An 18,779-nucleotide genomic window follows, 5' to 3' on the forward strand; every position below is an offset into this window, starting at 1 on the left:
TGGGAACCCTGTCTGGTGTTTTTGCTTGAGAAATGGGTCTGGTGACTTCAGAGGAACATTTTGTAGAACAGCTTAGGTTGGAAGGGAGTTGATATAGTCCAGCCTCTAGTTTGCACAAGAAGGATAGCAAGTTTCTTCCCAGAGCTTTTGGTCAGTGGACCAGCTTTTGTCTTGCATCATTGGAAGCTAACTTGGAAAGTGGCTGAGGAGATGACATAAAACATGGGCAAAATTCAAATGATGATGAAAACCAAGAATGTGAGAACTGTCATTGCAGAAATGATGGCCTGTTATGCTAGCAAAACCATCTAGAATATAAGGCTGCAAAGTATTTGTCTTTTACTTGTAAGCAGGTGAAAATAGGGCTTTGCAGCATTCTGCAAAGAAGCAGCTTCCTCGTAAGTGAAGTTCATAGTCCTGCTAACAGTCACGACAAAAAATCTGAGTTAATTAAATGACAATATTTTGTAGTGAATGATGAGCCAGTCGGGCTGCAGCATTCAGACTTCCTTTTTTAAGTTACTGCTCTGACAAGGAAGGCTTATTAACTGAGACCAGTGGCCCGTTTTCTCCATAATACTAAGGTTAAAGTTTCTGAGGGATCATCAAAACAAATCACTGCTGTGGTCTCTGGAAACATTATTATTGTAGGAGCTGAATCAGTTTAATTTGTAATTTTTCCATTTGTGAATTCTCTGTTGAAATTAACACAAAAAAAGGATTATTCAATATGCAGGTAAAGATTCATGTGTCTTTGTCTTCCTGTAAACCTATGCTCGGACATTTATCACTGCATATGAAAAAGAGATTAAATGATCTATACGGTATCCAGTGCTGAGTAGTGCAGTGATACCACTAGTGGTACTGCGTCATGTGCAAGATTCAAATACTGGTCATTATGATTCACAGAAAAGCTGTTTCACAAACGGAGCATCACAAAGAGGAGTGAGAACAGATTTCCCCCAATTGCTTTAACCACCCATCTAAAACTGCTATTTAGCTAGGAAATATAACAGCATTTTCTACAATTCCCTGCAGTCCCTAGTCAGTCAGCACCCCCTCGAATAACCAAGAGACAAAGTTGTTAGTGCTTTGTGGCTCAGAACAGCCCATTCTGGTCTCAAATTCTAGTGCCATCAAATGGGAGTAAGTTAGGGTCACTTTGGTCTGATAGAGTCACTGTGTTTTCCCTAAATAAGGTACCTGGATGAACACCATTCCCTTGATGCATTTATAAACTGTCATGTTCTGAGTGTGTTCAAGCGCTGTGGTGATGAGTGCTTTTAGTCCTGCTGAGTTCACTATGGAAAGTTGGACTATTGCTGCAAGTCATGGCTCATAACAACAGGGGTTGTAACAACAGGGTTGGTAAAGCTCTTGTAAAAGATTAATTTGCAAATGCCTCTGACGATCATAAAAAGTTGATTATTTTTTGTCTTGCAGATATTGTGGATGCTTTATCAGATCCAAAGAAATTTTTGTCTATCACAGAAAAAAGAGCAGACCAAATGAGAGCTATGGGTATCGAAACTGTAAGTCTAATGACAAACACAGTCCGTTTACATCCATGCTGTGTTATTTTTTTAAACTAGTCCTCCAATCAACGCATGTTTCCTTATCATCTCTCATTTTGAAATATAAGCCTCGCTGTCCTGCTCTGAAATACATTGGCTTGTTAGTTAACATGTACTGAAATACCATTCACTATCTGATTTTCCATGGATCATACTAACACATCCCTTAGAAATTTTAGGAAAAGGGAAAGGAGCCATATTTTAGTAGGTAGCCTTTTACAATAGGTTACAAATACTTTTCTGAGTATAGTGTTGTTTGAAAGTATGTTGCAATTTTTTTAATTATGTGTAAAGTAAGCAAGTTCAGATATTTCCCATACCCAACTTTTAATTTATTATGATGTGAATGTTTCCTTCAGAGTGATATAGCTGATGTACCAAATGACACTTCAAAGAATGATAGAAAAGGAAAAGCCAATAATGCCAAAGCCAACGTAACACCTCAGAGCAGCTCTGAACTTCGACCAAGTACCACCGCGGGCTGTGGATCTGGCACCGACGCTAAGAAAGGTAGACAGAAATCACATGCCACTCCCTCAGTTCTGAAGTGCTTCAGAAAATCACAGAAAAGTACTCATTACTCAATTTTAGTTTTCTCAGTTCTTTTCATTCTTACCCTTTTATAAGGTAACCTCTTTTCCTGTTGAGAATTGTCTTTGTCTAATTGCAAATAAATTCTGTATATTAATAAAATAGCTGTATAAAGCCAATACAGCTTTATTTTACTAAGTGACTTCTGTGTAGCTGTGTACCTACTGCCTATCGTAGTAACCTGCATGACTCTGGGAGTAGTTTACTGAAGATCTACCTGAGGAATGCCAATAGGAATAACTATTTCCTGGTATACTCCACAGAAACTGTTCTGCTTTTCTTTTTCTCCCTCTACAAATCCCTTGGCAGAGTTGCAGATATAAGTATTTAAAGGCATTTAGAATTAATTGTATTCTGTAGAGAATTCCCAACAATTAGAAATGTTTTCAATGTGTGGTTTTACTCTGAACAGTGATTATGGAAATGGCATGTTTATTGTAAAAAATATCCATATTAAATGTGCTCATTTATAAATGAATAAGTATTTTTTTCCACACTACTTACCATTCACTTTACAAAATCATCTTACAGAGTCAAATGGGATTATTTGTTTTCTCACATATCATCACAGGTAATGAAGATTAAGGGAGAAAACAAATTTGTACAGCTGAATGAAACACAATAAATACTTCTGTTAATGGGCCACAATAATTATAATCTGGTTCATTCTTTTTCATCCACCTTGGCCCAGAGGGATTGATAGGAGTGAAAAGGAGCACTTAACTGCTTTTGTTCTTAAACTAAAGCAGATGTGGTTGAATACACACCTGTGAAGGGATCTCTTGAGAAACAAGATGCCATTTTTTTGGAGTCACTTTTGGCAATAAAACAGGTCATCTCTGGCACCTGAGCTCTTTCAAAGTTCTTCCCTGGTGTAAAACCCAGATTATTTTATGCAGTGAGGTGTTTTCATATTTCATGTATCATCACCAAGATGCACAAGTATTAGTTTTATTGTGCATTAATTAAGCATGAAATTTGCCGGGGTTGGCAATGTAATTTCTGGTTGCCATGGAGGCAGACCTGGTGAAAAAAGTAAACGAGTCTGTGTTTTTAAATAAAATCCTGAGGAAGTTTGTTTAGAACACAGCCCTGGTCTTCAACTGAGACTTCAGTACTTCCGCATTCTTGTCTGCAACCATTTTTATCCATATTGTTTCATGTTGAAGTAGAGCTGTTCATTTTTATATCCTATGTAACAATCCTTATTTTGTATTACTTATCTCTGTGATCTTTTAAGATCTGAATGATTCTAATGTTGTTACGATATACAACTCCCCTTGCTAGTAGAAACTACATATCCAGCAAGATAGGGTGTCTGGAGAAGGCTTTCAAATGCTCATGACTGTTGGGGTTTTGTTCTCTGACTTTCAGCAGTAGTTAAGTGATTTGTGTTTTTGGAAACTTCAGGTTCTATCCATGCCTTAATCTCTTTCAGTCTCATTTACTAGTCTAACATTAATACCATGTAATTGAGCAGAATCTTATGCTTTTAAGAAAATAAAAAATTTGTGTTCCCTAAGGAGATCACCTGCCTACCTCCACCCCTCACCCCCACCTTTTTTTTTTCTTTTACAGCATCTGAATATTTTTCAGTTAAATTCATTTAAAAGGCATAAAGTCCTTTTCAAGGCAGGGGGAATCTTGTAGTCCACAGACACTATTAAGAGCAGTTAACTAAATAAGTTTGCAGTGTATTTATGTAGAATTGAATTTTTGTGTAAAACCTCAGAAAAAACCTACACGTTACAACTCTCATGGCATTGTATTGACATTTTTATTAATGATTACATGCAGGATGTGCTTAGTCATTTAAAAAAAAATCATAATATGTCACAAAACATTTATTAAAGTATAAACATGAAATGAGATTGGGTTTTGTTTGCACTGCAGCTAGGGTGATCAAAGTATATTTTCATTCATCTAAATAGTACTGGTTTTTATGATAGATTGGCTTTGTTGTATTGAATTTTCACTAGAATTTTGAATTCTTATGATTTTGTGTTTCTCCTCCATTTTTACTGCTCCTTTTCTTATAGCCTGCTATTAACCAAAAAGCAAATTTTACCTCCATTAACATCAAAGCTGCAGGTGAATTTTCACTCCTATGATTTTTGTGTTTTAGAACTAGGGGAAGTATACCTAACCTCAGTTAACCCTTTATGTAGTCGTGCAGAACCTTACCCAAGAAGCTTCCCTCCTAAAGCAAGCGGTGCCAGAGCGATCTCCAGCTATGGACCAAAATTCTGAAGTTTTGCGTGGTTCAATTTTAATGTACATAAATGGTTTGCTGTGTTTTCAGAAAAGGAGCTTTTTCAGTTCTTAGATGGCTGTGTTTTGACACTTCAGTCCAGAACTGTAAGAAATTAAAATCACTCATTGATTCATTTCTTTGTTCACAAGGCAATTGATTGAGTAGTGCATTTGAAAAGGAAATTAACTGTATCTTAGCTATATCTTGATGAATAATTTTCTCATTAACCTGCAATTATTTTTTAATGTGGTGAAAAACATTAATTAATTGCTAATTTAAGTGTGGATATCTGTGTTAAAACTCAAATTTGAAAGTATGAGATATACTAGTGTGTATGAAGTCTTAGATAAACTGTATCAATACCTTCCTAGGTATAGACCTTATTCCTCAAGTGAAAATAGAAGATTTAAAGCAAATGAAGGTGAGTATGGACACAAGCTTTTCAACATGTGTTAAGTAGCTGGGGTTTTATCTGGTTAAAGTCAATTTGACCACAGAAAAATTGATCCAACTTCTCTTTTTGTAGGCTTATATAAAGCATTTAAAGAAACAGCAGAAAGAACTCAATGCCTTAAAGAAGAAACATGCAAAGGTATGATCATTAAGGACTCTGAGCAACACACTCTAATTGAAAAAAGTTGCAGCACTCACTAGTACAGACTGCTCCTAATTAAATTGTAAGGAAAAACTGAGGAACAGTATTTGGACCACCAGGAAAGGCGTATATGTTTTAAATGTACTGAAATATGCTCCAGTGAGCAAATATTCCCTTTAGCAACCCTTTGTATGTCTCCGTGAGTTTCAGTGCACATTGGTTTAACCTATATATGCATCCAAACCTCACCTTTTTCAGGTAATGATTTTATCTAGCTTCCTCTTGTATGACATATTGACAGGTAGCTTGGAACAAAAGGCAGCAATGATGTGAGAGGGTGCTGCAGCAAAGACAGGCACTGGAGAAACTGCAGAATCGCCGGAGAGAACTGGAATATGGATCTGAAAAATTAAATGAAATGTTCCTCGTCGCTTACATCTATTTTAACCACTTTATATTCAGCTTTTTACTTGGTACTGTTGGCAGTGATGTCCCAAATACATACAACACTATCACAAATATAATTTACATCAGAAAATCACAGCCAGTTTTCTCCTGCCCTTCATCACTAGAAAGACTTTACTCTCTTGTTACACAGAGGCGTAACAAGTGAATAAAGCATCTTAAATTCTGAGTTTTGGCAATATGTATAAATCCATTATTTTGGGGGGTTTTGGGACAATTATTCCCTTCCTCTCTTTGATAGTAGATTTCATTGCAGACCTGACATAATGTGGTTGCCTGGGCATTTTTAATATCAGTCTTTGTGTTTATTATCATGACTGTTGTTTTGGCGTGGGATTCTGTACAATGAAGTATGAAGAAATTACTTCAGTAATTGGCACTTTTGTGGGTCTCAGTATTAAAAGTAGTATAAGAAAATAAAGTAGTTACATTTCAGACTCCTTACTTGGCTCTGTGCAGAAGGGAAATTAATAATTTCTCCATTTTAGTGTTGTCTGTGAAGCCTATGCTGAAGAAAAAGTGTCTGTCATCTACACTTCTGGGCATGGACAGTTTCTAGACCTTCATAAGGTTAATCATTTAGGGGGCTACTTATTTTTAAACACTACTTTCTCATTCACTGGGCAACATCCAGCAGTTTCCTGTAGCAACTTTTTGCAAATGAAAATGGTACCATGGTTACGTAGAAAACAGCTATACTCAATGATCTATGTTCTTGATATACGTAACCCTGAGTAGTGTAAGGATATCTTAGCCAAGACTGCACTTGCTAATGTTAAAAAATTGATCCATCTGTTCAGGCTTGCACTTGCTTCCTCTAATCTGAGGGAGGAATTGCCAGCCACAATCTGAAAATGCTGTGCACTCAGAAGGGCTTTCAGTATTAGCTCAAGCACAGCTATTTTAGGTCTGAGCCAGCCTGTGTCCTGCTGGTCTTAAGTACAGAGTGCAAGTCTGTCCTAACAAGAAAGTGCCTGTGTAGAGCATGCCTTGCTAAAGGCTCCAGTAAGGGCAACTTCTTGAATTTGAAAAGGAAAGTCTGAGCAGAAAAGTGTGACTTTATTAGCTCACAGATGATCTTAGGGAAGTGCTTGGTATACTCATCACTGTGTTTCTTCCATTTTATCAGCTGTGATGGAGCTGGAGAGCTATGCACTTAGTTACCGAACTTAAAACTTCCAGAAATAGATTGGCTCTCATTTAACCATAGACACTCAGAGACCTGGTGGAATAAGTAAACAGAAGGGAATTGTTCATGTTGTTTAAGGAAAGAAAAGTCCAGTACTTTTCAATCTAAACTTGGCCTTGGAAAAAGGGTCATGGAAAATGAATGCATGCAAGTGTGGAAGAGAGAAAAGGTTGAGAGGAAGGCGGTCTGATCTGAGCAGTGTAGGAGCTAATCTGGTAGCCCTGGGCAGAGCTAGCGAAGGAGGATGACAGCAGTAAGAGTCGCTTTTACTGACAGCATCCACTTAATGAAGAGAAGTATTAGCAGCTGTACTGTAATGCTGGCTGGCGGAGGTTGGTTATTCTATATGAAAACATTTCAGTCTCAGTTTTCTCATAGTATTTTTTGGATGCTGTCTTTCTTTTTGTTTACTTTCAGGTTTTCAGCCATTTTGACTCCAGTGGCACAATAAGATTCTCCTAACATCTCTCTGCATATTATCACTAATTTGTTTTTCCCACGTGGCATAGCTCTTTACAACTGTAATACCCAGTACACACACAGACACATCACATACTGTGACTTTACTTTATAATAGTGTTGTTATTAATCTGTTTTTTTAGGAGAAGGATGTTTGAGCCGGTGGAGGTACAATCTTCACTGTTCCTTTTTTCACTTTTGTATAGGAAAAATAAGACATCTAGTCTAAATAGACCATTAGATTGGCAGGAAATCCACTGTTCTTAGTATTACCATTACTAGGCAGCCAGTCTGTGACTGATAAAATTAAATTTGCCCATTCCCTAATGTCAGATTAGTGGCTTGCAAAAAATTGCCGAATTTTGGGTTTCACAAAGTCTATGAATAGTTAAGAGCTGAGTTTTTACTCAGTATTGAGAATCATGTCAGAGGTACATATTATAAAGCTGTGCAAAGGCAGGACAACGCTTTGGAAGAAATCTTAAAGGATTGTAAGAGAACACAGAAATTAAAGGCAGGACAAACTGTAGTGAATACTGGAAAGGGTTAATATTTCACAGCAAGTTTAGTTTCAGTGTCAGTGTGCAAGTATAGTTCCTCCACTTCAGAAGAGCCCATTCAGTTCTGCAACAGAGCTGTTGCCTGTAGCTTTCAGACCCAACCCTCTGCTTAGTTTGTGGCCTGGCTATGAAGAAAGAGAGCGTTGAAGGGGGGAGAGTGAATATTTGCCGGGCTGGTTTAGTCTCTGAAAAGGTGTGTCTGCATGAGTATGACTGAGGTAGCATTGCGCTACTGTTGGAATTGTGAAAGAACAGATGATTGCTCTTTTGAGGAAAGAACATGACCCAAACCTCAGTCCATTTACTTGCATTGTGGACTAGTTTCACCTAACAGGGCTTTTTGAATCTGGAATGAGACAGGTCACCATGAGAACGCAGTGTAGCTTTTCAGATGGTCTGGGGCGGCATCACAGGAAGATGGGGTATGAAGGCAAGGAGATGCGCATATCTGAGGGCCTCAGTCACTGATTTCCTCTGTTAGCAGTGGCTAACAGTGGGCCACTACTGAATTTTAATATTTTGCAGGGATGTCATGTAGTTTTTGTGCTTCTTGGGTTAGACAGAAGAGGAAGCATAGTGAGGGATTATCTTGATATATTCTCTACCAGTCAACAGCACAACAGATGATTGTGGTATACAGTTCTAGCGGTTTCAGGCAAGACAGTCATAGTCACAAGTGCCCCCTTAAGGAGTTTCATACAACCATAGACAGTAACCAGAATTGCATAATTGCCACCCAAAAATATAAATCCCAGAATTCATTTCCTGTGCATTTATTTTACTTTGAAGTAAAGCCTAGTAAAAAAAGAACATTTAAAAAAAAATCTCCATCTCACAATGCAAAAGCAAACAGTATGTCTATAGAATTCTAGATTCTGCAAAATGGATTGTTCATTTGGAGATAATAGTTTCTTTTATTTCCTCAGTTTTGTATTCTGTACTGAGAATCCTCCAGACTTCAGTTTTCAGTTGTACACAGGATAATTTGTGTTGCTTTAGGGAGATACCAGGCAGGAATAACAGTAACTTATTTCCTTTTCTCTTCAGTAGACTGAATTGTGATCCCCCTCCCCTGCAATGAAACTATATGTGATTCTTTACTTTTTTTCTGATGGATAGTCTTGCTGTGATTTGAGGTTTTTTTATATCAATTAGGTGACCTCTCAGAACCTTGGCTGAACTGTGGCTTCAGTTTGTAATATAATCATTAATGTAATTTGTGAATATATTCATGTAAAAAACATGTGAATTCAAGCTGCAAATTCAGTAGACTTAGGGAAATCATGAGAGACTTAACTGAGAAGACTTTTATCTGCAAACATATTCTGAATAAATCTAGAACACATTACCAGCTGAAATTTTGTTGCATCTGAAAACAAAATATAGAGAGTGTTTTCAGATGCTACGGAGTCACTCATATTTCTCAGAACCTTGACAGAAGTTTAGGATGCAGCATCTAGCTGTGATGAATTTTCTTTTGAGCGTAGACAGAAAATCAAACTCAGACCAGCTAGTTCATTTTAAATAGTGTTCTAGGGGTTGAAGGCAATATAATTCAAGGAACTCTGGTAGGGAGTTGACTGCTAGTACTCTTTGGGTCTTACATGTGGAGGTTATTAGTAGCCCATCTTACTCCTCCAGCTCTGTTTATATTGTGCATAAACAAATGTATGTTCCTTGAACTGGATGGGGAGGAGGACCAGGGAAGGTAATGACGGGAATATGGTCTACAATTTATCTGTTTCAGATACAAGATAGAGTTGTGCATGAACAATACATAGCAGTAGAGGGGAGTGCAAAAGATTACCGTGGGTTTGTGATAGAGAGAAAAGGCTTGAATCTTGGCTGTCCTGAGGGAAAAGCAGGGATTCTAGCTCTACGTGATGTGCCCTCCCAGGTTATGGAGTGTCACCTGAGTGGGCCAGTATCTTGTACTTTGCAATGTTTGCACTTAGTCTTTTATAACAAGAATTGTTTTGTTCTGTTCATCTAGGGGAGCGCGGGTAGTTTGAGAGGTACTCTCAGTCACTTGACCTGTGCCTGGCTGGTGCTGTCAAGCTAATGTCATTCTCCTCACTGTCCATATTTTTTTTTACCTGGTTGGTCAGTGTAAATACTCCCTGGTGAAGCTGGCATGTTTTGATGTTGATGAAGTCTATTTGTTTCACTGTAAATCCTCTGTAGAACGGAAAATTCAGTTCCCCACTCTAAATAGAGAATTTGGAAGCTGTACTCATTCCCCAGGGAAGTGTCTGACAGATGTTGGAGTGCTCAGGTACAGCCCAGGGCTAGATTTTTAAAAGCATTGCAATATTTGTGTTAATGTTTCTGTAATAATGAATGTAGAAGTTTTTAATTAATATTTTTAGAGTAAGAAACAGTGATAAGGCAAACACAAGTGTATAGAAAATAGTAACAAAGAGCAGTAGAGTAGTGAGGGTAGAATAAATGCAAAGTGAGCTATAAAACAAAAGAGAGATAAAGTCCTGGAAAAGGCCATATTTTTTTTATGGTTAGATAAAATGTGGAGCAATTGGATATTAATAAAATAATGTAAATTAATGAACAACTGTTTTTCCTATTGTAATGTAAATTCAACAGTTAGTGCTCTCCTTGGTAGTTATATATTTGCATCATGTCTGATAAACATGAATATGAAGTCAAGTTCAATAATGAAGTCTACATGTAAGCACTAAGTAAAGTGTGTTGTTTCTGGTACAGTCTTGTAATGGAAAGGAACTGTATGATAGACCCAACTGTGTAACATGCATTAGTGATTCATCTTTTCATCATAGATTTTTCCTCCCCTTCCATAGATAACTGCCACTTCACCAGTGTAAGCCACATAACTATAGTAGTGACAGCAGGTTAGCATTGATGTCTAATGCTCCACAGTAGCCTCATATATCCAATTTACCAGTATGTGCTGGATTATTTGGGGGGGAGGAAAGGGGGCAGTGGTTATTTCCAGTCTGCATGTGTAGTTGAAAGTCTTACTACACAACTTCCTATTGCTTGTAAGGGGAGATGCTCTGTAACAAGGTGCAGTTTCTTACTGATAAGGTTGTTGCTGTCATTAAGGGTTGCAGCCAGATCTTCATAATGTCAGTTGTTAATGATATGACTTTTAGCTAATGTTTGGACTTTGAGCTATTTGATTTGCAGTCGCCAAGGGGGCTAACTCTGGATTCGGTATGAGATAGGTAGAGGAAAGGGGGACTAGGATGAGTTTTGTTGTCTTCTGCATTCAGAAACTTTGAATGATACGATCTGAGCTTGTAAATTGGATTTCTTACATTGCACTTAAATGGATATTTATTCAAAAAAAAAGGAAGTTTTCCCCATCATTCTTTTGGTTTAAGGTATACTATATTTTTAAGGTCTGCTACAGATTTTCATTTTTCAAACAAAGAAGAAATGTTTTAGTGCTTATGGTGGAGTATCTGGAACCTTTAATACTAGATAGCTAAACCAGATTAAATTCCATTATCAAAATTATCCATTTGTACACTGATATTTTTACACTGTAAGAAAACTAAACATTAAAAATCCAGCAACCTAATTTTAAGGTCCTACTGTTTTCCAGGAGCACAGCGCTATGCAGAAGTTGCACTGCACACAAATTGACAAAATAGTGGCACAATATGATAAAGAAAAGGGATCATACGAGAAAATGTTAGAGAAGGCAATCAAGAAGAAGGGGTAAGATATGATTTTAAAATATTTTTTTTAGACTTAAAATAGATTTCATGCTTTTGTGGTCTGGAATAAAACATTCATAAAAAGGTTATTCACATTAATGAATTGCAGCTTGAACCAGCATCCTATGTCAAACTGAGCGTGAGCTGCTTGAAGGCTCTAGCAACAGGCCATAAATGTTGTACTCACTTTGTCTTTCTCCAGTCTTCTACTATCAGGGTTTTAAAAGTAAAAGTGTAGGAGCTGCCTCAAATTTTTATTTCTGCAGTTGATCTGGTCTCACTGCATTCCCCAGGGAATGTCACTGTTGTGTGCAGTGAGAGCAGACTAAGGTCCTCAATAGCTCTAATGAACAAAAAGCAGCAATGATTTGATTTTGGGGAAAAAGCTGGCTTCTAAATCCTGAATGTTTTAGAGTTTTCCTGTGCTGTCAAGTTGAAGTTTCTTTTTAACAGAACAACCATTCACATCGTCAAATGGGATAAATCAGTATTACTCCTTTGACATGAGTGAATCTGTTTCGGTTTGCATTAGCTGATGACCTGGGATGTTATTTGTGTGAATCTCTTAAAATCTCCCCTTAAAGTTACTAGAAGATACTGGTGACTAATGAAATGTCCCTCTTACAGTCCCATTTGGAATTATGTAGCAAGACCTGCTGTTGTTTTGCTGCTACTGTGTTAATCTGGCAGCAGTTTCTGCTCTCTACCTCTAACCCACTTGTCGGCATTTCATTGAGACGATGGTTTATACTGTAATACTATGACCTAAAGCAGCAATTACTTTTTTTTTTATTTCTATATCCAGCTATGCTAATAGTTACCCTAAATTTCATATTGTTTTCATTTGGCAACAACTGGCAACCAGCTCACTGAATACTGAGCATAGATGCCTCTTTGGCATTGGATTCTTATACAAATACTTTTTGTTTTATAAATTATTTGGAATGGCAGTGTTTTTTGAGTGTGCATGTTATAAACTTGCAATGGAACAGAAATAGAGCTGTCAGAAGTAAACAAGGTAAGGAAAATTCTCACTACAATACTTAAAGCTCACAAACGCTTTAAAAAGCTCATGTTGGATTATTCTGTTCAAGAAGGGGGAACTGTAAGCACACAAATACTTCTAATCCATGTAGTTTCTTCCAAAAAATTACTACTACTCCAAACAGAGAGGGAACAATTACAGGACTAATGAATTTAATGTGGCTTTGATTCATTTTTCCATTGACTATAACACAGCAGAAGGTTATTAATATAGCTGGATTTATAATTACAGTGAGGGTATTTACTACAGTGGCAGGGAGTTAAGCCCTGGACATTGCACCATAATTATTCTGAGGGGAGAAAGGCCTCCCTATGCTCTGGTATTGAAGAATCTCGTTATCAGAGGAGTCATGGATCAATATTCCTGTTGGCCTGAGAAAAAGCCTGTGCCTCTGTCTGTCTAGGCAAAACAGGAAATGAAGGGCTGTCAGAAAGTTAAAGATGGTAATGGCTGTGTCTGTGCAGTACATAGTGGAAAGCACTGGGTAATAGTGCTTTCCAGAGAAATCCCAAGTGGGACAAGTATAAAAGTAGTTGATAATTTGATTCCCAGATTGAGATCACTTCACTGGCTACTTGCAGTGTCTTTTCTTAATTTTATAACACTTAGCCCATGGATGCCAAAGCCTTTGTGATAGGTTTAAATTATCATAAAAAGTTAAAATGTAAAAAGTTGGAAATGACTACTCCACAAGCAGATCCAGCACACAGCCAAACACTATTCCTTGCCTGGACTCCATAGTTTTTATGGACTCCAGAGCTCTCAGTCATCTGATGGCTCTTCAGTGTTACAAGAATAATTATTGGTATCTAATTAACAGGCAAATCCAGTATCAGCACAGAATTTCTGTTAAAACACTTTTTAATTCTGTATCGAAGTGATTTAAGGGCTTCCCTTCAGGGTCATTGTGTATGCAGCCCTGAAGGCCTGTTCAGCAAGGTATTTATGCACACACTTGTCTTCACCCCCACTGTGAAGTATATTTAAGGACATGCTTAAAAGTGAACACATTGGTTGAGACTTGAAGACTTTATTGAACTGAAATGATCTGATGAATAAGGGGTCCTGGGTTCAGTGGGTACAGGACATGCTCCATTTCCCTGGCTATAATTTTGGAACTTTTACAAGTAATAAAAGTTGTAAAAGAACGTATAAAATGTGTTTTCAAGGCATTCATATTGAAATTGTCAGATACTTCCTAAAAAAAGGCTTTTTGATAGGTTTGTAGAAGACTTTATTTTCTGATTTTGTTGTGCAGTTTTTCGTGGTCCATTTCTGCCACATGGTGTGACAAATGTCAACTGCATATTGTTCTGCAAAGCAGAATTTTTAAATCACATGCTAATTCACTGACAGATGGATAGGATTTCACTCCCAGTGCTATTTCTGTTGTACATTTCAAATGCTTACAAATCTCAGAGAGGCTTATGGGGATACGTATGCTCATGTTCCCACTCTGAAATGGAGTTAAGGGCACATAAAGATCCTTCTGATTTATCAGAACTGTCCACAAATTCAAGTGTATGTGTATGCATAAGCATGGACAAGTGACACTGGGTCGGGCTGTCCCTGGGTATTTGTTCCCAACTGTGGCTCAATGGCTTAACCATGGACTATGCCACTGCAGCTGGGGAGATTTCTCATTATGTCCAGCCTGACTGGAAATTGCCTTGAGCTACAGTGAAAGCTGCATTTCCAGAGAAGGGATCAGCTGGTAGTTTTGATGTCTGAGATTCTGAGAAGTTCAGTGTTTGAACCAATTAGACTAATTTGGGATTCTATGTTTGATTCACCTAAGAAGCAGTCTCTTTCATAGTGTATATCATATGAATTACAGCCGGACTCTGATCGCAGCTACCCACATGTATAATCAAAGACCGTTTCTTTCCAGCTGTCTTTTTTTTCAGGTGGAGGTAACAGTGGTCAGAACCTGTCTCTATATTACTTCCAGAGTGTCAAATGAGTGCTAGAAATCTTTACAAAAATTCCCTTGCTATGGCTAGAAAATAAATGACTGGTCCTTCTGGTGGCCCTTGGGAACACAAGGCACATTACACTACTGTTTTCAGTAAGGGCTTTTCTGGGCCTGTTTGATGATAAAATTTTCTGCTAATTTCCAGAAGTTTAGCAGTACTTTGATATTAAAATAGGATTTAAACTTGTTAAGAGTTTCACAAATCTCCTTTTCTAGAGCAAACATGGATTAATGTTAGTGCTGTCAAGCAATAACCATTCTTATTAGGGCCAGCTTCAGATGCTAAAATGAATGTGGCTACATCCACTCACTGGAGTTACAGCATTTTACATCAGTGGATGATCCAACACTGAAATATCACAGTTACATTAAAATAGACTCCTCTCAATATTGTAGTATTCCAACAAAAAACCAGAGACTTCCAATGTGTGAATTTGTATTCTGTTGTAAAAACCTTCACTGCAAAAAAAAAAAAAAGAGAACAAGAAGATTGGTAAAGTTGGAGCTTGTCAGCCCTCAAAAATATAGTGACTTTGGTGAGACAGTAATTGAAATTTCTATTGTAGCTGCAATGGAATAGTTTTTCTGTACATCTGTCCCACCCAGTGCACAGCCCAAGTAATTGCCCTGTGAGGTAGTCAGTCAAATTACTTCTTTCTCCCTGTCTCAAACTAAAAAAATACTAGGAAAAATTACTTTGCAAACACAGGATAAAATCATGGCAAGGCAGTGAATAAGTCTGTAAGTTTTCAGGCAGAAACTGGTTTCTCTGGGCAAGGTATTTTAAGCCTGGAAAACGAACCAAGTATCATAAATGGAGGCACTCGACATATCATCAGCAACAGAATAATTGCTGGCCCAATCTAGAATTAATTGTGTGGTGTTTGAATTGAATGATCATTAATCCAACAATATTTTGTAAGTTGTGAATAAATTGCCAGAAGAAATAATTTCATTCCAATACGCTGCAGCACTTCAACTTTGATTAACATTTTAATTAGTAAAAGCTGACTGAATGGGAAGATGTTTAACTTGTGGCACACATTTGTAATTTTCCTTTTTTTAGAGGAAGTAACTGTCTTGAATTGAAGAAAGAAACGGAAATTAAAATTCAAACACTAACATCAGATCACAAATCTAAGGTAAGCAAACAGCCAGTTTTAACATATGCAACATCTGAAAGACAGATTTGGAGACCCAAGTGGTAGTTAATTTTCTTGGAAGCATATGAATGATTTTCAGCAATAATAACATGTTGAAAAGAATGGGAGTAATTGAGTGTCTAAAAGTGTTTCTTAAAAAAATTTTAAAAAGCAACATCAATTTCCTGCCCTTTTAAAAATTATTTAAGAAAGTGCCCTATTCATGCCTCGTGAAACTGAAGTGGTCATTTGTGTCAGTTCTAGCTAAACAAAGAGATGAATATATTGTGTAAGAAATTTGGATGCTAATTACTTTCTGAAAATATATACATAAAGAAGTTTATTTTTCATTTTCCCTTATTGTCACCATGGACAACACTTGCTAGTCTGTCTCTTAGGGAAGGAGGAGTCCAAGTTGCTCTTGAACAAAGTGCCATCATTTTTCTAATATTTTTTTCCTCCATTACTTACTTGCATTGTTTTCTTCAAGGTGCTGGAGAATAAAAGTGCTCTGAGACTCAACCTCAGTTAATTTGAAAAAGCTGGTATCCAGCTGTGTTTCATGGCTCACACTGAGCTGCTTAGAGTTGCTTCCTCTATACTTCTATATCACTATGCTCACCAACTTTGTTTCCTCTGAAAGATTTATCTGCCACCTGTTGATGTGCTTTCAGGTTTCTGAAAGGTATCCAAAGTAGAAGGTGGCAGGTATGCTAGAAGACGCATCCACGTACAAAATAGTCTGGAGGGATAAGCATACAGGAGACTGACCACAGTACAGGAGAATTACCATAAAAGTGGAAACCTGTGAAAAAAAAATCAGACAAGTGTAGAAAATACAAAAAAAAGCAGCCACATCTTTGAGACTAGAAAAAAATAATTTCCATCTTTTCTTCTGCTATTTTTATTCTTTGGTGATATTATTTCATGAGGATAAGATCTTGGTTTTCTAAACAAGGTTTCTGTCTTGTTGCTACCTGCTCTGCCAAAGATGTAGGAAAAGCCCCAGGAATAAAACCTAGTGTACTACTGTCTTATCTACCTATCTACTTCTCCTATGAAAATCCCAGAATGGTTTCCTTAAAAGCAAATTTGTTGACAACTTAAAAAAAAAAAGATAATTCTTTCATTTCTTACTGATATAAACTCTCTGAGGAGCACTAGCTCCCTATCATCCAGACATACACTCCAAAACTCATTTGAAGTTATATTACGTAGAAAATTCTTTGGTGTGATCTCTGCTTCTCACCTGTGTCATTCACAGTCTGGAGTTAAGAAGTGTGATTTGTACACAAGGGAAATCCAAGTACTCATTAATCTTCCAATAAACGTGTCTCATGTTTTCTCTTTCCACAAATGTATGCAATTTCTGAGCTCTCTTCCTTTTAACATCCTGCTTTCAAACTGGTTGCCTTCAATTTAATCCATACCTGGAAGAAAGATTGATTTTTCGTCCACTCCCATGTCAGGTTTTAGGATGACATTTTCAAAGGGGACTTAAATGTAAGCTCCTTTGAAATGCCAAGGCTCTATGTGTTGGATAATTCCTGAAGAACTCCTCTGCAAGTCATCTGCCCCTGTGGTTTTCTCTAGGTCAGTGATTTTTCGATACCTTTCTCACTGTGGTTCCATCAAAATGTCCAGATTTTAGTATTCTCACAAACTTCTTTTGTTTCAATTGTTGTGTATGGGTCCTTGAATGATTCCTGGATTCAAAGGTTTGCAAGCAACAGGTTGGAAAACAGTGCTCAAGACTGTAGGGAAATTTACTTTTCTCCTAAATGAAGGTAGGTGCAATTAAATTAGATTAAATTCTGAGGTGCTGAATGCATTACACTGATATAGTGGGAGTTTGACTAATTAGCAGTTGTTCCAGATTTCACAGCATTTGGCCCACTACTTTTTATCAGGTTGTACCATAATTCAGCTTTAATTACAGCTTATGTCCTCCAGTTCTGCTGTGTGTCACAATGTGCATGTACTTCTAGCACCAAAGAGACCTTTCATTTACAAAAGTCTTCCTGTCATGAGGAAACATCCAGCCCAAGTTTGACATAAAATATTGAAATTAGATCTGAATGTCCCAAGGTGTACTTCACACAAAATTAACCTAGCAGATGCAAATGACTGCCCTGCATTAGAAAAGTAGGTCCCAATATCAAGCAGGCAGAGGATGAAAAGAAAAAAAGGAAAGATTACTTCAAAGATTCTGCCTGCTTGAACTTAGTGACTAAACAAACGTCTTGCATATATGTTGAGCAAAAGAAAGCTCCTTATCAAGATTTTAATTAGTCTCTTAGGCCCAGTGTAGGAACAGATGAAAGGACAGGATTGCAAACACAGTGTGTAGAACTGGAAAGAGAGAAGTTAGCTAATGGTATTTTTTCTTATCCTTTTGGATAAGCAGCACTACCTTAATAGTGGAAAGTAGGATATGAGCACAAACCAGTGCAAAGATGCTAATAAATTGGTATAAAGCAGAGGCATACATTGAATTTACTGCATTTGACCTTTGAAGTGTATCACAGATCTGCAGCAAAATTGGATTTCAGATGATTTAATGGTCTTGAGTTCTAAGGTCATTTGAATCAGAGTCAAATTGTGTATTTCAAGTCCTGTAACTGGTGTCTGACAAATCCCTTACATCCTTCTCATCAGGTTATATCTTGCTCTACCTGAAATGAGACTTCTAGCTTGTAGGATATTTTTAAAAAAGAAATCTTCACTTTCTCTCCCAACCCTAGAGAAAAACTTCTTTTATGAGGAGCTGTACCTGCTTCTCAGGCTGCATGCTGATTTTGAAATAACTAGCACATCTGTCCAGGCAGATTTTTTAGGATTCTTGCTTCCTATCTTCTCAGATTACATCCTGTCCTGCTTAAGTCTCCTTGTGGGTTTCTTCTTTGGGAACTGGCATCAGTGATCCTTATGGGTCCCTTTCAACTCGAGATATTCTATGATTCTTTAGTGTCAGTGGACCTGAGATGCAGGATTCCTGCCTTCGTGTTCCTCTGTAGCGTACAGCGCTAACAACTTTAAAACAGTGATCATATTATTCATGTGCAATGGCCCCTTGAGTCTTTGTCTCTCTGCATTTGTTTGGCTTTGTAAATGCTCTTTGTAGTTAAGTCACAAAATATTTGCTTTCACCGTGGCTTCTGCTATTTATACACTTATTTGTTCCACTGTTTTATTGTCAGATTCTTTTTTTTAATGCAAAGATTATTTT

General features: G+C 37.3%; 1 protein-coding gene across 6 annotated transcripts in view; it reads left to right on the forward strand.

The window, feature by feature from the left end:
* Window positions 1-18,779, forward strand: part of PLCB4 (phospholipase C beta 4) — a 185,138-nt gene that overhangs the window by 146,913 nt on the left and 19,446 nt on the right. For all 6 annotated transcript variants that reach the window (XM_014966459.1, XM_014966462.1, XM_014966460.1 and 3 more), the window contains 6 exons: window positions 1,444-1,532; window positions 1,934-2,084; window positions 4,791-4,840; window positions 4,946-5,011; window positions 11,274-11,389; window positions 15,475-15,550. In XM_014966459.1, the coding sequence (XP_014821945.1) occupies window positions 1,444-1,532; window positions 1,934-2,084; window positions 4,791-4,840; window positions 4,946-5,011; window positions 11,274-11,389; window positions 15,475-15,550 (548 nt within the window). The remainder of the gene's footprint in view (window positions 1-1,443; window positions 1,533-1,933; window positions 2,085-4,790; window positions 4,841-4,945; window positions 5,012-11,273; window positions 11,390-15,474; window positions 15,551-18,779) is intronic.

Source organism: Calidris pugnax, unplaced genomic scaffold (assembly GCF_001431845.1).
Source record: "Calidris pugnax isolate Ruff unplaced genomic scaffold, ASM143184v1 scaffold31, whole genome shotgun sequence".
NCBI classification, from domain to species: domain Eukaryota; kingdom Metazoa; phylum Chordata; class Aves; order Charadriiformes; family Scolopacidae; genus Calidris; species Calidris pugnax.